Genomic DNA, 21,886 nt, shown 5'->3' on the forward strand with positions numbered 1-21,886 from the left:
GTTGTTTTATACTTTAATGGTATATTTTTTATAGATAAAAATGACTTTGACCTGAAAACTTTTTTTATTCCCCTGAAAATTGACAATTACTGTGTAAAGGGAAATTGGCCCCAGCTTGATAAACCAATTAGTATTTTAGTTTAAAAAATTCAGTGTTTATTGCCTCCAAACAACTATTCATTCTTATTCAGATTTTATACACACTAATTCAGATGTCACCATTCAGACCAATTTTACGTGTATCAGTGATAGAGCTTGAAAAATCACTATGTACGCTTTGCTAATAATCTAGTTTAGGCCTTTTTCCTACCCACCACCTCCTTTTTCTTTTACCTTTAGATTATTAGGCATTCATTTCCACAATTTTTGACTGGTCCTCCATATTTTTTTCCATTATCTTGGTCACAAAAGGATGTCTAATTATCACACTGCTTATAATAGCAGAAAAATGGAAACAACCTAAATGTCTAAAAGTAAACAAATAGTTATATTGTGGCAGATCCAGACAGTGCAATGTCCATGCACCTATTAAAAATAGATTATGCAATCATTTGGAAATATGCGAATGGAAAATTGTTAAATGAAAAAATAAGTTGTGTTAGGGCCGACCCCATGGCGCACTCGGGAGAGTGCGGCGCTGGGAGCGCAGCAGTGCTCCCGCCACCGGTTCGGATCCTATATAAGGATGGCCCGTGTGCTCACTGGCTGAGCGCAGTGTGGCCGGTCACAAAAAGACAAAAAAAAAAAAAGAAAAAAGAAGTTGTGAACACTATATTACGTATAGCATTTTAAAAATTATTTTTAATTTTTAAAATTATTTAAAAGATATTTGTATATTAATTTACATCAGTATGAACAGATATTAACCAAAAAGTTAATATTATTTCCCGTAAGTGAAATTATAGTTGATGTTATGTTTCTTCTTTTAATTCTCTGTGTTTTCTAATTTTTCCACAGTGAACATGTATTGTTATTACATAATACAGAACTGTTTCCGAATCCAGTATCAGTGATATTTCACTGTTTAGAAAAAAAGTATTAAGGAATAAAACTTTTTTCATTTATTAATATGGTGTGATGATACAAATACGTAGTTTGATAATGAAGCCTATGCACTAGGACTGACTTTAAAAACTGGGCTTTCAGCAATATAATACATACTTATACCCCCTTATGTAATTTTACTATTGTGTTTATCAACCTTTAGTTTGTTTTTTCAGATATGAAAATTTTGAGGACCCTATGGGAACTATTGATAAGTTTCATTATGGTACTCATTATTCAAATCCTGCGGGGGTCATACACTATCTCATTCGTGTAGAACCGTTCACCACCCTCCACATCCAGCTTCAGAGTGGAAGGTATGTTTTGAGTTAAATAAGCTATTTTCTTATGACCATATGATAGTGTTGAAAACTATTTGCTTTCATGTCATGTAGTGTATAACAGGGCCATGACTTTTTTAATCTCCTCGAATTAGTTTTAAAATAAAAACAGATAAAAATAGCCAACAGGTTTGAGAATGAGTCAATCAAACTGACTCACACAAGTGACTTTTATGGAGAATTCCTTTTTCACTGTTATCCCAGTTTACCTTTGTGATTCTTACTGTTTTGAGGAATCTATTAGAGATTTAGAATTAGATTTTATTTAGAGTTAAATCTAAGACATCTACCAGAGAGCCAAACCTAACCAGTGCCTATGTATTACTCCTAAAAATATTTATCAAGAGAAATAGAAAGAGGAGGGAATCAGGGACTCTTAAATTATAGCAGCAGCTCAAACAGGTCTGTGATACCACTGTATTAACATTACCTGAGAGTGTTATAAATTACCTATGTTTCACATGTTCCTAATAATACTAAGAAACTTCTCCATGAATCCTCTGTTCCTCAATATATCCTTTAGATACCTCCCTACTTATACATGTTTTGTCTCCATGTTGTCTTATTCTTTAACATTACCATTTTGCCTTCCCCACCCAATCAAGAGTTAAGTAAACATTGCCTGTTCTCTTTTCTTTCCATGTAGCCCCTATCTTTAACAATTAGCCTGGGTGCCGTACTTGTGTCTTAAGTACAATAAACGTTGGCTTTTAAGAACAGTCTCTGTGCCCAAGATCACTAAACATCCCTAGATGTTATATTTACCATGATAGCTGTAAAGAATAACAGGATCTTTTTAGTATTTAATGATATTTTGAATAAATGATTTTTTACAAAGCTTCAAAAATAAATTCTGTTCATATTTCAAAGGATACCATGAAGAAAGTGAAAACCATATATCTGATAAGGGACTTGTATCTAGAATATATAAATACTGCTTGCATCAAAGTAATAAAAAGACAAATAATTTAAAAATAAAGGATCCAAATAGACATTTCTCCAAAGAAGTTATACAAATGTCCAAGAAACACATGAAAAATGCTCAACATCATTAGTCAAAAGGGAAATGCAAATGCATACCACAACGATATATCACTTCACACCCACTAGGATAGCTATAATCAGAAAAATAGATAATAAGTAGTGTTGATGAGCATGTTTCCTTATATACTGCTTGTGGGAATGAAAAATGGTGCAGTCTTTGTGGAAAAACAGTCTAGCAGTTCCTCAAAAGGTTAAACACAGAATTACTGTATGACCTAGCAATTCCACTCCTAGATACATATCCAAGATAATTGAAGACATATATTCACACAAAAAGTTGTACACAAATGTGTATAGCAGCATTATTTTTAATAACCAAAAAGTAAAAACAACCCACGTGTCCATCTACCGATAAATGACTAAGTAAATGTGGTATATCCATATCATGAAATATTATTTGGCCATGAATGAATAAAAGGAATGAAGTATAGATACATGCTCCAACATAGATGAATCTTGAAAATATTATGTAGAATGAAATAAGCCAGACACAAAAGGCTACATATTGCATGATTTACATGAAATGTCCAAAGTTGGCAAATCTGTAGAGACTGAAAGTAGATTAATAGTTACCAGGGATGGGGATCGGGTGAATGGAGAGTGACCACTAATAGATACAGCATTCCTTCTTGGAGTGATGAGAATGTTCTAAAATTGATTGTGGTGATAGTTGCACAACTGTGAATATAGTAAATTAAACCATTAAATTGTCCACTTAAAATGAGCAAATTATATGGTATGTTAATTTTATCTCAATTAAAGAGCTGTTTGAATGTGGCTATACCACCATTAAACTTTTTAGATGACACAATGTCTGTCTATAATTAAATTCAAAGTTCTGCTAAGATATTTGTAAAGATATTGATGTATTGAGGATTAAATTAGAAGTGTTTCTATAGATCTATTAACCAGGTATATTAACATGTAATATTGAGGGTTAAATTCAAGCTCTTTGATTTTTCAAATATCCAAATAATGCTTACTTTCTGTAATAAGTTTTACTCAGCAAAAATTATGCCCTTTTTTGTTTATTTTTTAAGATTATATGTAGTTTATTTACTTGAAATTTTTCTCCAGTGTGATTTGGTTTTTAACTTCTTAACTAAGATTATATTGGTGACTAAAATTGTAATATTTAATTCCTGACAACAAAATGTGAAAGATAGATTGTCATAATAAGGAAAGCAAATTGGTTTTTAGATATTAGAAAGGAAGATTAAGAAAAGAATAGCTCTAATCATTGGAAACCTGAAGGGAGTTTAAAGCTTTCATTTTAGGCCCTGTTGTTGTTCTCCTTCAGTACTTATTGTTCTCTTTCATTTTCCACATGCAGGTTTGACTGCGCAGATCGACAGTTCCATTCCATCCCTGCTACCTGGCAAACTCTCATGGATAATCCATATGATGTGAAAGAACTTATTCCTGAATTTTTCTATTTCCCAGAGTTTTTGGAAAATCAAAATCGTAAGAAATAGGGTATTCAGAATTAGATTCAGCAGGTCCCAATGGAGGAGTCTGAAAAATGTCTTTCAGGACAGTGTGGTAGACTGTTTTAAGATTCATTCTGTCTATGGATTACTCAGTAACAGGGCTTAACTGATGATACCAGTCTTACCTTCCAGGGAAGTGTTACAGGGAACTAACATAAATGAGTGAAATTTGAATTGGTAAGAGAATTTACCAGAGTTCAGTGTTTGCTAGAGTAGCAAAAATGGCCATATGCTGTTTCAGTCATATACCCTACTTAGGGTAAAAGTCTTTGAGTTAGATGAGAGTTTAGACCAGGGGTCAGCAAACTACAGGTTCATGGACCAAATCCATGTTTATTTTATTTTTATTTTTAGTGGCTAGCCAGTACAGGGATCAAAGCCTGGACCTTGGTGTTATCAGCACCACATTTTAGAAATCCGTGTTTTTATAAGTGAAGTTTCATTAGAACACAGCTATGGGCCGGCCCCGTGGCTCACTCGGGAGAGTGCAGCGCTGGTAGCGCTGAGGCCGCGGGTTTGGATCCTATATAGGGATGGCCAGTGCGCTCACTGGCTGAGTGCGGTGCAGACCACACCATGCTGAGGGTTGCAATCCCCTTCCCAGTCAAAAAAAAAAAAAAAAACACACAGCTAGCCAGTTCATTTACATATCATCTATATATATGGCTACTTTCAAAGTATAACGGCAGATTTGAGTAGTTGCAACAGAAACCATATAGCTCACAAAGCCGAAAATATTTATTCTAGTAAAAAATCTTATCAATTTCTTTATTTGTGCTTAAAAATAAATGTGAAACTACCTCACAGAAAAATCATTTCTTTATTTTTATTTTATTTTATTTTTTGGCAGCTGGTTGATACAGGGATCTGAACCCTTGACATTGATGTTATCAACACCATACCCTAACCAATTGAGCTAACCAGCCTGCTCTGAATATTTTTAAAGACTGTATTTAACTCTGTGATGTTCTTTAGGGAGATTCCACAGTGTTAAAGGGTCATTACCAACTGCTCTTTTCTCCCCTGACACGTACTGTTAATGTTTAACCCTTTGCTTGCTCAGTAGAATTATTGTCATGCTGGGGAGAGAATATCCAGGGCTTAGTGTCACTTTGATCATGCACTCTGGAACAGGCTGTTGGAGGTAGGGCATCTGATTCTCAGAGTAAGGCAGGCAGAACTGGAGATTTTCAAAATGTCAGATAAGTCTATCGAACAGTATCTGCTACACAGTGATTGGGCTAATGTAAAGCCAAAGACCCTGTACATTCTGTTATTCTAGGACACTTTCCAACTTGGAACACAGTGGTATTTAAAGATTGGTATTTTAAGACCTTTTTTTGAAGGTCTTTTGTGTTAGCACTTTCCTCCCAACACTGTATGAAGGAGAAAAACCTTGTATTTGGAGAAAATTTGTCAAAATGCCATGTTCTAATTAATTATATGAGCAAATTTTTATTGTTCAAGTTTCTACTTAGAATAGTGTTATATAAATACATTATACTTTATTAGATAAATACAACTCTTCCAATGAGTGAGATTAAGGTATAAGTTACACCAGAAAGCTCTAAGGAGCTATATTTTGTAAATTAACTGTACAGTTAATTTTTTGTTGAGAAAAGTTGGGGAAGCTATAGCTATAACCCTCACCTTAAGCTGAACAAAAGTGCAATATTAAGTATTTTTACACTAAAAACTGTAAAAAAAAAATGCAATATTAAGTATTCTTCTTACATTAAAAATTGTTTAAAAATGCAATATTAAGTATTCTTACACTAAAAATTATAAACATACTACATTTTTGTTCAGATTAAGGTGAGGGTTGTAGCTATAGTTTCTCCCACTTTTCTCAATACAAAAAAATTAACTTTTATTCTGATTTACCTTGTATTAACTAATTTTAAACTGTTTTATTTTTATTTGTTTTTTAATTAACTAATAGAATGTGCTCTAATAAGTAAGAATTAAAGAAAAAAAGCCATCTGTTTTGCTTAGGAATATGCCCTCATTTGTATTTGTTTTACTTCATTTATTTAAATCTGAAATGATTTGATACATTTATCTTTTATGTGTTTTAGAATTTAACTTGGGTCGTCTACAAGTTTCCAAAGAACTAGTAGATGATGTCATTCTCCCCAAATGGGCAAAGTCAGCTGAAGATTTCATCTATAAACATAGGAAAGCTCTGGTAAGATTTTTGTGTTTAGTTAATAGATAGATTAATAATATTAAAGATGTGTTTTCCAGAGAATGGGATGAAGCATATCTATTATTTTTCTAGATTATTTTATAATCTATTACATATGCTGTTTTTATGTTTATTTATTTATTTATTTGTGGCTGGCCAGTACAGGGATCCAAACCTGTGACCTTGGTGTGATAAGGCTGATATTGCTGTTTTAGAAAGTACAATATAGTAATTTACTTTGAGGATATGAATCTTCTGATACAGTGAGAATATAGTGCAGTCACATGAATATAGAGCAAAATATTAAATATTTCAGTTCTATGAGATGTCTGCCTGCTGTATGTGTAACTATCCCAGTCACCAAGCTGGTATAATTTGATGTTTTGCAGTTCCCACATTTATTTCAGATCTAACAAAGATGAGTACGTTTTTGTTTTCTCTGAAGGATTTCACCAAGTTTCTAGTAAGAAAAATAGCTATATCCTAAATGCCACTTTAAAAAACTTACTAGTTTGGGCCGGCCCCGTGGCGCACTCGGGAGAGTGCGATGCTGGGAGCGCAGCGGCGCTCCCGCTGCAGGTTCGGATCCTATATAGGGATGGCTGGTGCACTCACTGGCTGAGTGCAGTGTGGGCGACACCAAGCCAAGGGTTGCGATCCCCTTACCGGTCACAAAAAAGACAAAAAATAAAAATAAAAAGGTTGTGGAAAAATAGAATTAAAAGATAATATGAATATTTAAAAAAAAAAAAAAACAACTTACTAGTTTTTAGTTCAATTTCCAATTTGCAATTGAAGGACCAGTGAGGTTAGTTTAACATTTATATTGTGTTACTATCTTGCAAATGATGCTGATGGCTCTATTTTTTCCCCACAATAGCAGCCCAGTTATTTCTCTATCTAAACTGAAATGTTGCAGACTCTGAAATAGGCCAGTACTTGGAAACATTCCTTGTCTTTAGTTAGTACATGGTTGCCAAATTTACAAAATTCGGAATTGGGTTTTAATATCTACAAGCAATAACCCTATGCATGAATAAGTGTTGGGCCTTAAAAAATGCCAACTTAAGTGACATTACAAGCGGTGCCATTATGGGCCCACAAGGGCGTATTCACGTGGCAGCCTAAGAGGGCGCAGGGTGGAAGTAGGGTGGGAGTGTCTGTGGGAACATTGCCTTAGCCCTTATTGGCCAAATACGTGCTTCCGTGCTCATGAACACTGCGTGATTGCAATAGCTAGGCATTGAGACAGGATGCATGCTCTCATAATCTTTAAGCTGATTGGAGGATGTAAAAAACCTCCCTTCCCCATTTGCCTTTAAAAGCAAGTACTTGTGTGATAATAAACGGAACTGCTTGACAGAACCCCTGCCGCGTCTGAGTGTTCTTTAATGGGCTGGTTGGGGCCGGCGGCTGTGCTCACCTCTCCTCACGGCTCTCTTCCCCCGTCTCCTCCCAATGGAGAACGGGGAAAGAGGAATCCGGGCAATTCACTCACCCACCAAGGGAGAGACTGACGAGGCTAGGGCTGTTCAGGTCGGCTGGCAGCGGACCTGACAAGTAAGGAATTAGAAAAATAAAAGCAACTCTGAAAAATAACCTGCTAGCTAGCCAGGAACTACTTGGTTCCTTTTTTCTTTTTCTTTTCTTTTTTTTTTTTTTTTTTGGTGGCTGTCTTGTCTGGTACAGGGATTGAACCCTGGACCTTGGTGTTATTAGCACCATGCTCTAACCAACCAACTGATCTGACTGATCAGTCCACTCAGGACCTTTTCTACTATACTGTCTAAGACCTGAGGTAGTAGTCCACGATTTTAGGAAGACATGCACCCTATTGATAAGATGTTAGAAATATATGTTTTAGTTATGTATTGCTGTGTAACAAACTATTCCAAAATTCAGTGGCTTAAAGTATAGATGCTCCTCAAATTACAGTGAGTTTACATCTGATAATCCCATTGTGAATTGAAAATATTTAAGTAGAAAACACATTTAATACACCTAAGCTACCAAACATCAGAGCTTAGCCTAGCCTACCTTAAACATTCTCAAAACACTAACATTAGCCTACGGTTGGGCAAAATCATGTAGCACAAAACCTATTTTGTAGTAAAGCATGAATATCTCATGTAATTATTAGATATTGTACAGAAAGTGAAAAACAGAGTGGTTGTATGCATTCTCAAAGTATGGTTTTCACTGAGTGAGTGGATATCACTTGCTCAAAAAATTAAGTTCAGCCATCATAAATCAGGGACCATCTGTATAGCTATTTTATATCTTTCATAGTCATGTGGGTCGACTGGTCTCTAATGAGCGATTCTGTTGGTCTTGCTGGGGTTCTCATGCAGTTGCAGTCATATGGCAGCTGGGGTTGGAGTCAACTAGAGGCTTCATTGAGACAGTGGGATGCAGACTTTTCTCCTTCTCCATGTAGTCTCAGGATATCTCCTCCCACATGGTCTCTCCAGCTGGGTAGCCAGACTTCCAGCATAGCAACTAAGGACTCTCCAAAAGTGTAAAAGTGTAAGCTTCCATACTTTCTTAAGGGTTAAGGTTCTGAACTGTCATAGCATCAGTTCTGCCAACTGCTAATGGTTAAAGAGTAAGAGTATCAATGCAGATTGAAGAGGAGGGAACGTAAACTCCACCTCAGTGATGAGAGTGAGAAAGAATTTGCAGCAATCTTTAATTACCATACAGTCTGCCCTCTGTCCACAAATTATTTACATTCCTCCTAGGTGCAAAATATACTCACTTCTCTCCTCCCCCACAAGTCTCATCTCATTAAGGCAGAGACTGACAGACTTTTTCTATAAGGGGCCAGATAGTAAATACTTTCAGCTTTGTATGTCATAAGGCCTATGTCACAATTACTCGGTTCTGCCATTGTAGTACAAAAGCGAATCGATGTGGCTTTGTTCTACTGCTAATCTACAAATCTGGCAGCAAGTCAGATTTGACCCACAGGAGTAGTTTGCTTTCCTCTGCATTAAGGCTTAAGGCCTAAAGTCCGGGATCTCTTTATCTAAATCAAGTCTACATGTGGATGAAACTACTCAGGTGTCACTCCTCTTGGATGTGAAGACTGTGAAGTAAAGAGGCAAATTATCTGCCCCCATATAACAACAGTGGTATAACAGGACAAAACAGTAATACATACTTCCATTGAAAAGGGGCAGAAAAACAGAAGGCTTCTAGAAGTCACTGATTTATAACAGTTCAGAATTCCAGTAGGGACGTGTTCTCAGATCCTTTATTAGTAGTGCCCAGTCTTATTTCCTAAGAGTGGTTCTCAGGTTCTTGGTTCTACCTTTGAGCTTTTGGCTCTCCCCTCTCAGTCATTCTTTCTTTTCCATTAAAAAAAAAAAACAAAAAAACTTCATTTACATGACTATCTTTGTCAGCTCCTTTCTTTTGGGGGTGGATTGAGGGGAGCTGGCTGCTTAGGGGATCTGAACCCTTGACCTTGGTGTTGTTGGCACCATGCTCTACCAGCTGAGCTAACTGGCCGGCCTTGTCAGTCTCTTTCCTAACCATAGTAAGTTGGGAGCCAAAGGTCTTTCCTTTTTTTGAACAGTTCTCTTTTAGTTAAACTCGTATAATTCCTTTTAAAACTTCATGGGTTTCTTATGTATCAACTCTATTGGATAAAAGCCATACCGGATTACTTTAAAAACAGTCCCTTCTCTAATTTGGACTGGATGGAAGGCTTCCATGGAAAAATGCCCTTAAGATTCTTAGATGCTCTACATTCTAATTGAGTGGGTCTATGAGGCATAGCCTTAAATCTTCCTGAGGTCTCAACAGATTGTTTTATAGCCAAATCCTTGAACTCAACTTTTGCCTGAGGCCATATTTTAATGGTGACATTTGATCATTGTCTTAGGCCATTTCTGATTTTGAGAGTCTTTGCTCTCTAGAGATGCTGGGAATAAGAAATTGTTTGATTTTAAAGCCCAGCAAGACCTGAGTACTTTATATTTTATTTAAATTATGCTTAAAAATCAAATGCAGTCATGTGCCACATAACAATGTTTCATTCAGTGATGGACCACATATATGATGGTAGTCCCATAAGATTGTAATGGAGCTGAAAAATTCCTATTGCCTAATGACTCCGTAGCCAAAGTAACATCATCCTCTTAGTGCAGTGAATGCGTTGTGGTAATGCTGATATAAACAAACCTACTACACTGCCAGTCCTATAAAAGTATAGCACATACAGTTATGTACAATACATACTACTTGATAATGACAATGAATTACTATGTTACTCTTTCACGTACTTACTATATATACTTTTTGTCATTATTTTAGAGTGTACTACTTATAAAATAAGTTAACTCTAAAACAGTATGCCAGGTTACACTGACAGCAGCCTCATACATGTCTATTGTTTGTATCATTTTCTCTTGTACTCGATTTAATCTCATGCCTTTTTTTATCGTGACCCCTAAGTGTTCAAAATCCACTGCTAATGTTGCCAGTCAGAGGCCACATTGAGTGACTGCCCTGGAAATGAATTTAAAGTGATCAAGGACTATGAAGGTGGAAAATCACTGAAGCTTATTTCCTGCAAGTCAGGCATGTCCCGTTTCACCATAGCTATAATCTTTAAAAACAAGAACAAAGTGATGGAAATTGTTAAAGGATATGCTTCATCGAAGGCAACAAGACTACAAAAATTCAAGAAGGACCTATATCAGATATGGAGAAACATCTAATGCTCTGGGTTGAGACCAAACAGCACCATGATGATCATAGTCAAAGCAAAGTTTGTTGAAAGAAAAGGCTGGACCAGACTACAATGTTGACTCTACTGCTAGCTCTGGTTGGTGTAAACAATTTGAGAATCATTATTCATTACATAACGTGAAAGTGAGTGGTGAGTCTCTGAGTGCTGATGGGAAGGCAGCTGAAGAATTTTTGGAAACTCGAGAAAAGCTGATTATGGAGGAAAATTACTTGCCAGAGCAAATCTTCAATATGGGTGAAATCTCCCTGTTCTAGAAATGGATGCCTGAAAGGACTTTCAGTCAGAGGGAGGCCAAGTCAGTGCCAGGTTTTAAGGCTTTTAAGGACAGGACAGTAATCTTGCTTGGGGGCAGTGTTGCAGGCTATAGATTGAAACCCTTTGTAATCTGGCACAGTGGGATCCCCAGGGCCTACAAACATATAAATAAGTGCACACTGCCAGTGTTCTGTAGGAGCAAGAAATCATGCATTCCCCAGCTTCTCTTCCAAGATATCCTCCCGAATTGCTTTGTCAGTGAAATGGAGAAGTACTATTTGAAGAATAACATATCTTTCAAGATTTTGCTTATTGTTGATAATGCTCCCACACATCCTCCTTTTATTGGGGCTCTCCATCCCAATGTCAAAATGGTGTTTCTCTCTCCAGACACCATCTCTTTGATGCAAACAGTGGATCAAGGAGTTATAGCAGCTTTTAGGAACTGCTACCTGAGAACTTTCACACAGGCTATTGCTACAACTGAGGAAGACATTGATGTAATTGGAAGGATTACAACATCTATGACAACATCAAAGACCTTGCTTGGGGTTGAGGTGATGTCTCCAAGGAGTGTATGCATGGCATCTGGAATAAGACATTCGAGAAGTTCGTCCAGGACTTCAAGGATTTGCTAAGGATGAGGAGGTTGTAAATATCAATAAAGCTGTCACTGAGATGGCAAATGACTTTAACCTGGGTGTGGGTGGAGATGACAACAAGGAGCTCCTAGAGGTGGTTCCTGAAGAATTAAAGAGTTGTTGGAAATGGAACGGGAATGTATAGCTGAAAAAGAGACAAGAGAAAAGGAAACTGCAGGAGAAGAGAAAGAGGAGCCCCCCAAGAAAATTCTCAGTGAAGGATTTAGCAGAACCTTTTGCAGACCTCAACAAGCTCCTTTAAAAGTTTGAAAACACGGACCCCAACACCGAAAGGTTCTCATTAGTACAAAGGAATGTTCATGGTGCATTATCTGCTTATAAGCAAATCTGTGATGGAAAAAAAAAGAAACCAAGCAAACCACCATGGACATATTTCTGAAAAGAGTAACACCATCTCAAGAAGAGTCTCAGGCTGGTCCTTCAGGAGGTATTCCAGAAGAAGGCATTGTCATCATAGAAGATGATAGTTCCATGTGTGTTATTCCCCCTGAAGACCTTCCAGTGGGACAAGATGTGGAGGTGAAGGCAATGATAATTATGATCCTGACCCTGTGTAGGCCTAGGCTAATGTGTGTGTTTGTGTCTTAGTTTTTTTAAAAAAGCTTAGAAAGTGAAAAAGAAAGTTGAAAATTTTAGAAACAGAAAAAAACTTACAAAATAAGGACATAAAATATTTTTGTACAGCTGTATAATGTATTTGTGTTTTAAGCGAAGTATTACTACAAAAGAATCAAAAAGTTTCAAAAAATTAAAGAGTTTATAAAGTAAAAATATTATAGTAAGGTAAGGTTAACTTATTGAAGAAAGAAAAAAATTTTTATATAAATTTAGCATAGCCTAAGTGTACAGTGCTATAAAGTCTACTGTAGTATACAGTAATGTCCTAGGCCTTCACTTTCACTCACCACTCACTCACTGACTCACTCAGAGCAGCTAGCCCTGCAAGCTCCATTCGTGGTATGTGCTCCATACAAGTGTACCATTTTTTATCTTTTATATCGTATTTTCACTGTACATTTTCTATGTTTAGATATACAAATACTTAGAATTGTGTTACAGTTGCCTACAGTATTCAGTATAGTAACATGCTGTACAGATTTGTGGTCTAGGAACAACAGGCAATACCATATGGCCTGGGTGTGTAGTAGTCGATACCATATAGCTAAGTACACTCTTTGATGTTGGCACAAAGACACAATTGCCTAATGACGTATTTCTCAGAAAGTATCCCTATTGTTAAACGACACATGACTATAGTTCATTTTTTCACCAATCTTACTCCGCCCACATTACATCATAGGCAGCTAAAAGAAGCCAGTTGCCACTTTAAAATGTTCTGTCTGGAAGTCTCCACACCAAGATCCACAAGTTCGTAAGAAACCCTTGCTATCTTTCATGTAACTAAAACAGGAGTCCCTTTTTCTCCTGTCTCCAGGAACAATTTCTTCACTGCCTTTCAGGTCATCACTAACAGGGCTCTATGAGGTCTCTGCCTGCCACTGAGTCTACCTCTTGGTGGGTGGGTAGAGTGGGGGAGTGTGATTTGCAGCCATTTTTTCCATCCCCGTGTGGTTTCATTTTTTCTTTCAATTGAATTTCTTTTCTTTTTTTTTCTTGAATTGAATTTCTAGACAACTATTTCAATAGAAATTTCACCACAAAGATGAATTTCACAACTATCATTAACTCTTTTTTGTTGATATTAGCATATTTCTATTATTTTCTTCACCCATTAGGAGATGCATGTCAATATTAACAAATATGTCTACATTATAGTAGATATGAATTTAATATATGTAATAGATATTGAATGTGTGATTTTGAGGGAATCTTATTTACAGGGGAAAGATTTGTGTATAGAAATGTTTCATTTGCTCTTACTTTTTTAAAGAACCTGAATTTATATTGTAGTTGGAAGGTATCTCTGTATTAATTAGTAAATTTGTTCTTCTTCTAGGAGTCTGAATATGTTTCTGCTCATCTTCATGAATGGATAGATCTGATTTTTGGCTATAAACAGAGGGGGCCAGCTGCAGTGGAGGCACTCAATGTTTTCTATTACTGTAGTTATGAAGGTATAAGTCTATATACATTTTCTCTTGCTCTATTTTGAAACTGTTGTTTAATATGTGTTTACATATGGTGTCTTGGGCCTAACTATTTAATATGAGAGAGACTACATTAAGAAAAAAAAAAAACCACAGAGGTCAAGGATTCAGGTCCCCGCACCAGCCAGCCACCCCCCCACACAAAAAACAGCCTTCTGTTTGAAAGATTAAGAAACTGCTGGGGAACTTTTTTGAAATAGTAGGTAAGATAAAAATAGTGTATATATTTAAATCTAATTATAAATGTCAGTTATTAGTGTTATAAAAGTTTTTGATCTCTGGCATATGTGTCCTGTTCAGTAGGGTCCTACATGAAATATTCAGTATTAAATTGTTAGTGGGCTTTGAAAAAAGAGAAGAAGGCCTTTAGAATTACAAATAACAGATTCTACAAATGATAAATAAGGTGACATTATTTAGCTCCAGATCAAGGACATGTTCTGATGGCTTTGAAAGGCTGAAAAGTAGTTCTTTCTTTCCTAATTCTTAAGTAGAGTTAATAGTTTTTTTTTTGTTTGTTTTGTTTTTTGTCTTTTTCGTGACCGGCACTCAGCCAGTGAGTGCACCGGCCATTCCCATATAGGATCCAAACCCGCGGCGGGAGCGTCGCTGCACTCCCAGCTCTGCACTCTCCCGAGTGCGCCATGGGCTCGGCCCGAGTTAATAGTTTTAAAGTTTGTAAATAGTGTAAAGTTATGTGAACTTGAGCAGAGCCCACATGACTTTTGGTAAACAAACAAGCATATTTTTACCATGTCATATCCATTCAAGTAGTAGGTTTGCATGGTCGTTAGGAGCTTGGGCTAAACTACTTTGGCCAGTTACTAACCATGTAACAAATCCACATTAGGTGTGGCTGTCTGTGATCAGTTAACTAGAATATCACCTTCCCCAACCTTTTAAGCAGTAACTTAAAACAGTATTGTTGTGGTTATTACTCTTGTTTGAGCTTGACTGTCATGAAGAAAACAAGTAGGTGTACTTTTGAGTATAGTTTATATTTTTCCAAGAGAAATTTTTGTAGAATACCAAATACCTTTTAATTACTTAAGATATTTTAGTTCTAAATAATGAGTGGAAATATTTTTAGACATATTTAATGTTTGAAGATTTACTGTTTTGTTTTTTTTTTAATTACCTCTTCACAAAGTTCTTATAAATTGAAGAATGGAATAATATTTTGTTGGAAATATGCAAATTTGTCTCTGATATATTGATTAGTGGTGTGGATTGCTGATTTTTTTCACTCTATAGTGATTTGACTACCTATCCTGATTTTAGGAGCTGTGGATCTGGATTCCTTAACAGATGAAAAGGAAAGAAAAGCCTTAGAAGGGATGATTAATAATTTTGGGCAAACACCTTGTCAGCTATTAAAGGTAAAACATATAAGTTACTGACAATTTAAGGAGTCTAGAATTGAATTGCTAAGGAATAGTATTACCAGTATCTTTAAGGATTTTAATGATTTAAAACCTTATTTCAGGGCCTGCCCATGGCTCACGTGGGAGAGTATGGTGCTGATAACACCAAGGTCAAGGGTTTGGCTCCTTATATAGAGATGGCCAGTTAGCTCATTTGGGAGAGCGTGGTGCTGACAACACCAAGTCAAGGGTTATGATCCCCTTACTGGTCATCTTTTAAAAAACAAACAAACAAAAAATCTCAGAAGTATCATCTAGAATTTAGAAAAAATTATACTGTCACTTAAAAATAAATAGACTTAAGTTATTGTTCCTGTTTTGAAATAAAATATTACAGTCAAATCCACATTTATAGCCAATTACTCTAAGTCATAGAAGGATTTTGTTTACTCAGAAAGCCAGTCACCATACATTATTTCTGAGGGAGGAAAAACTGAATATTAGAGTATGCCATTAAAACTCCTTAAATTGGGACTTGTTCTGTGTGTAAAACTTCTAGTAGCTGACCTCTGCCTGAAAAGGCGCTTAACCATCCAGAGCCCAAACCTAGTCCTAAGAATGAAATGATAGAATATATAAAATGAAGAATCAAACTATTAAAAATTACTATTTTTTTCCCCATATTAGTATCTGAAGTTAAATCTTCCTGATTGCACACAGGTTTAGACTCACAAAAGTTAATCTAACGTTAATTTGTCTTGATTTTTGTTAGTATATGGATTTAGAGATGAGAAATACACAATAATATACCATTTATTAAGTAGATTCTTATGCAATCACTGTCACTGTGTGAGCTGCTTTACCTCACCCAAACAGTAAATATCCAATTATCCTCATTTTTTAGATGATAAAGCCAAGCCTCATAGAAAGTAATATCTTAGCCTACAATGCCTTAGAGAAATTAAATACTTTTTCTAAGTTTACACAACTAGAAAGTGACTGGAATAGGATTTATATTAACGGCCATCTAATTCCAAAGCCTTTCTACCATGCCATATTTTTTCTCTCAATTAGTACCTGTAAGCCCCCTGTTAAACTAGATCTCTATTCTGTGTTCTTATGGGACTTTATTTATAACCTAATTATTATACTTTTTGCCTTAGTTAGTTGTATATTTATTCATTTGCCTCACTAAATTGTAAATATCTTAAAGGCAGCAACCTTCTCTTAATCATCTTTGCATCTTTCTTGCATGTAGTATGTGGACAGTAACTATTTGTTGAACAGAAATCTCCACAGATGTTATGGCAGTAGTATATATATCTAAGCTCTAGGTTATAGATATATTTATATCAAATCAGTAATCAAGCTAAGCTTTATAATCGTTACTGTTCCTTAGCTATGGTTTACTTGGAACCTCCAAAATTGGTTTTTATAAAATAATCATATAGGAAATCAGTGTTTTATCCCTTACCTTCTGGTATAGTGAGAAAGCAAAAGTAACAATAAAACAGAACACTTTCTTGGGCTCTGAAATTGATTCTATAATATTTTTTCATCACCTTTAGTTTTCTTTTGTTTTATAAGAGTATAAAACTTTTTATTGTCATAAAAAGTGATATAAAGAGATAAATATTTTAAGGGCCGAGCCCGTGGCGCACTCGGGAGAGTGCGGCGCTGGGAGCGCAGCGACGCTCCCGCCGCGGGTTCGGATCCTATATAGGACTGGCTGGTGCACTCACTGGCTGAGTGCCGGTCACGAAAAAGACAAAAAAAAAAAAAGATAAATATTTAAGTACTTACAGCTGTCACATCTATTGCCTACAATGTAATATTTTGTGGTAGAGATGAAAGAATCCCCTTTAGATAGAATTCTATACTGTATTTTAACTGTTCCATTGGAATTTGGAATTTTAATTTTATTTGTCATTTTCTTCTTATTTATATGGGTAGTACTGTTCTGTGTCTCTGACATGAAAGTTAAGGAAGAATAATAATTTATTTGAAAATTATGCAGCAATAGCCATAATTTGATTCTCACAGTATTGATATTTTGTTCTTATTTCAGGAATTAAAGATTCACCCAAATTCAAATTTTGAATTTTGATTAATGCATTTAAGTTGGTAAACATTTACTAAGCATCTACCATGTTTAAGATTTTGTTCTACATGTTGAGAATCCAAAAATGAATGAGATTTTTATCTCTGGCTTTAAGATACCTATAACCTCATTGGGGAAGACAGACCATAAACAACTATATGTAATCCAATGCAGAAAGAAATGAGTACCAAATAAAATACTAAAGTAATTTGCTAATGAAAATAGTAAAAGAAAATAATAAATTATGACTTAAAAATTTAGGGGAGATCTCAATAAGAAAAACTTTAAAGTAGAAGCAGGTTTTGATAAAATGAAGAGGGTAGTGAATCTGCTGAAGAAATAGCCTGAGCCAAGGCCTGGAGTTGTCAACAGTGCATGATATGCAATCCATTGTTGCTAGAGCCCAATGTGTATGAATGAACATAGTGAGAGATGTTTTAATATAATTATGGAATTATTTTTTCTTAAAATTATTTTCAAGGAACCACACCCTCCTAGATTATCAGCAGAGGAAGCAGTGCAGAAGCAGACCAAAACAGACACTTCAACCCTAAACCTATTTCAACACCTCCCTGAACTCAAGTCATTTTTTATAGAGGTAATATTCAATGCGGTAATATCGAAGAGCTTTCTCTGTAAATTTTATATACCCTAAAGTTTATTTTATTCTTTAATGGAGGGGGAGGATTATATTTAATCCAAAATAGTAAATTATACTGCAGTAATCTGTTGTTGGATTTTTAAAACATTTTTATTGAAAGATTTTTTTGCTGCTGAGTGGTAATCTAGACTGTTCCTTTGGCTTGCTTTCTTCTACTTCACATTTTCCTGATAAGGAAAAATAAATTGATTTAAAGTGCTTTTTCTAGGTCAGTGGTTGCCAGGGATTAGCGGGGAGAGAGGGATGAATAGGTAAAGCAAAGAGGATTTTTAGGGCAGCAAAACTACTCTGGAGGAAACATGTCATAAATTTGTTCAAACTCATAGAGTGCACAGCGAGAATGAACCCTAAATAATGTAAACTGTGGAATATAGGTGATAATGATGTGTCAGGAGGTTCGTCAGTCGTAACAAATGTACCACTCTGGTGCGGGATGTTTATAATGAAGGAGTCTATGCATGTGTGCGGGTAGAAGGAATAAGGGAAATCTTTACCTTCCTCTCAAATTTGTTGTGAACCTAAAATTGCTCAAAAAAATAAAGTCTATTAAAAAAGTTAAGAAAAATTTTTTAAAATAAAGAGAATTATTTTTCTGTCAGTTGAGATTGTATGTAGAAGGAGATGACATTTTAATAGCTTTTAATTATAATGTCTGTTCATCTATAAAATATAGTCTAATAAATTACATTGTCAATTGATAGTATCAGAAGAAATGGTCAAGTAAAATAATACTGTGATTAAAAAGAGTACCTTCAAATTCAAATTAAAAATTCATACGTTTAAATATACACATTGAATTACTCTGAATAGTTCAGAATGTAATTATGAAATGCATTTATATCTATGAATTTGGTTAGGACATAATGTTAACTCTTTTCATAAAAAGAAAAAGGAAGATAAAAGGTTATTAAGAATAGTTTGGAGACATGCGTAGAACAAGAAATCTCTCATGCAGTACAGCAGGGGGTTGGTAAACTTTTTCTGTGAGGGTCAGATAGTTATTATTTTGGGCTTTGTGGAGGAAAAATCAAGGATGTTAAGTAGGTACGTATATAACCATTCTAAACGTATCCATCTAAAAATCCAAAAATCATTCTTAGCTTACCCACTGCCTACAAAACAAGTAGAAGACTAGATTGGTCCCACTAGGCCATAGTTTGTAAAACCCTGCATTAGAGCATCGATGTAATGTGTTTCTTAGGTTCAATACCATGGGAAAATGCAACAGATTTTTCTGGTAATTTAGTGTAAAAAAAATTTATGAGGTTTCTAACAGTTACAGCTTTGTAATAAATTTTACTCAAATGAACAATGTCATAGTAAGAAGTATAGATATATTTTCACATGTTTGTGAAAGCACTTCAGAATTAATCTGTTGCTTTTTCTAGATTCATGTTGATTGAGATAGTTATTTAATGTTTACCAGTACAAACTCTACAAAGTTGGTTGTTTTCCAAAAGTATCTAAGTTGGTTGTCTAGAACTCAGAACACATAGAAACAATGCTCAGAAGTGAAAACTAAATGATCACATCAGAGTCTATGTTACTTTGATAAAAATAAAATTGAATTAAAAAAGAAAAAAAAAAAGAAATGAAAACTAATTTCCAGGATGTGGTGGGGGTCCTCAAGACCACCCCCATTTTCAGTGATTTGCTAGCAAGACTCACAGGATTCAACATATAGTTGCACTGATTGCTGAGATTTATTACAATGAAAGGGTACAAAGCAATATCAACAAAGGGAAAAGGCACATGAGATGAAGTCCAGGAGAAGCCAGGCACAAGCATTAAAAAGTCCTCTGCAAGTGGAGTCACACAGGACATGGTTAATTCTTCCAGTAATGAAATGTGAAAACACATTTTTGTCTACCACGGAAACTCATTACAGACTTAGTGTCCAAGGTTTTTATTGAAGACTGGTAGCATATGCACCCCTCTGCCTAGCACATACCAAAATTCCAGATGTCAGAAGAAAAGCAGGTATTCTGCATAAACCATATTGTTTGTGCAAACAGTCTAGATGTGATGAACCCCCATTAATCATTGAAGGAAAGTTTTATGTTAGTGTAAGGAACTATTTGCCAGCCAAGCCCCAGATGCCAGCCAAGGGCCAACCTTGCAAACAGGCTTTCTAAAGATAGCAGCCTCATACTTGCTGTGTTAACTCTTTACTGCACATAAGGCAACTCATAAACCCTATTTGACCCTTAATCTGATGGAGATGCAGTACTATGTATATATATATTTTTTATATAACAGCCAACTTTGCAAACAGGCTATTTTTTTTTTTTTTTACTTTTTGGCATCTGGCCAGTAAGGGAATCCAAAGAGATGTAATACTATATTTATTGTGTAATGCTTATAGAACTATTTTTGCCATGTGTAATCATTTGTGACATTGTTTTTATATGATTATACATTCTGAGTCCTGTCTGTAGTGTGGTGACACCTTTGCCCCTCTCTGTACCCACGATGTCACACTGTAGCTTCCCCTAGGACCAGTATGTGGAGTAGGATAAAAAGCACTATAGGTATCCTTGGGTAACAATAACTTGTTAATCCTTTTTCATCATCTCAAGAGGCATTTCCTGATACATTCATATGAAAGGAGATGGCCTTCCTAGGTGTTAAAGTGGTAAAGAAAATGAAGGTGGTAGTAAAAGCAAGGGCTTAATAGATGGATATTTTTCAGACACCATTTTCATTTAGCCTTGTTCAAATGCAAGTCATTCTTTTGATTAATTAATTGTAAAGAGATAAGCACTAACTTTTTATAATTTTTTAAGTTATAATGAATTTTTTAATTCATTATTTAGTTTCTATAAAGCTCTTAGAACACAACACCTTGTGCATAGTACATACCCAATAATGTTAGGTTATCATTTACCTAATAAATGTTAGGTATCATTTCTGAACTATTGTCACATCAAGGAGCTGAGTTCAAATCATTGTTCTTTTTCACATTGTAATAAGATAATGGCAGATGTTTTCTGAGAACTGTCTTTATGTTCTGGTCCTATTGTGGCTTTCAGGGAGTACCTCAATTAATGGAATAGGTCTATTTTTTGAAAGTTAGGCCCAAAAGAAAATTTCTATAAATTATTACTGATTTCACCATTTGACTTACTTGAGAAATATATTCTTATATAATCTATATTTTCTACTCTATATTCAAGTTAGTATAGCCAAGGAAAAGGAAAGATCTGAAATCACTGGCCAATGTAAATGATTGCTACTCCTTGAAATCTACATCTCTGTTCAACAGCAGAGTAGTTAGAAGTTTCAGGTATGCCATCCAAACATGGTATATGATTCCTTTCCTACATTTTAAATTAAATGATTGAGTGCTTCAGTAGAATAAAATGCTGTATCACAGGATTGATTCATCCTTCCTTAAAGAAATAGAAGCTGCCAATAATTTGTACCTAACAAAGGTACAAACCATCCACTAAACCTCTTTTATTTTATAGGGAATTAGTGATGGTATTCCACTGTTAAAGGCCATCGTCCCCAAAAATCAGACTCGTTCTTTTATGTCTCAAGGCAGCCCTGAGTTACTGGTAAGTCAAGTTATACTTTTTTCACACTGCCATGTATATATCCATTACAACTTAAAAAAAAAAAAATGAGGAAATAGCATTTTTAGAAATCCATTTTTAAAAATAATAAAGAAAACTTTTATAAAATTAATTTGACCAAGTACACAAACATATCTTCTATTTACACAGCTTTTAAGTAGTTACTATTTTTTAATTTTTTAAATATATTTTAATTAACACATCATAATTGTACATATTTATGAGGTACAGTCTGAGATTTTGATATATATATATATTGTATAAAACTTGAGTCAGGGTAGTTAGTATATC

At 35.2% G+C, this 21,886-nt stretch overlaps 1 protein-coding gene across 8 annotated transcripts in view; it reads left to right on the top strand.

Annotated features, from left to right (window-relative positions):
* The window catches only part of NBEAL1 (neurobeachin like 1), a 204,626-nt gene that overhangs the window by 158,823 nt on the left and 23,917 nt on the right, over positions 1-21,886 (top strand). For all 8 annotated transcript variants that reach the window (XM_063093907.1, XM_063093951.1, XM_063093959.1 and 5 more), the window contains 7 exons: positions 1,221-1,361; positions 3,763-3,893; positions 5,998-6,107; positions 13,741-13,858; positions 15,173-15,270; positions 17,838-17,954; positions 21,488-21,577. In XM_063093907.1, the coding sequence (XP_062949977.1) occupies positions 1,221-1,361; positions 3,763-3,893; positions 5,998-6,107; positions 13,741-13,858; positions 15,173-15,270; positions 17,838-17,954; positions 21,488-21,577 (805 nt within the window). The remainder of the gene's footprint in view (positions 1-1,220; positions 1,362-3,762; positions 3,894-5,997; positions 6,108-13,740; positions 13,859-15,172; positions 15,271-17,837; positions 17,955-21,487; positions 21,578-21,886) is intronic.

The sequence above is a fragment of the Cynocephalus volans genome, chromosome 1 (assembly GCF_027409185.1).
Source record: "Cynocephalus volans isolate mCynVol1 chromosome 1, mCynVol1.pri, whole genome shotgun sequence".
Classification (NCBI taxonomy): Eukaryota; Metazoa; Chordata; class Mammalia; order Dermoptera; family Cynocephalidae; genus Cynocephalus; species Cynocephalus volans.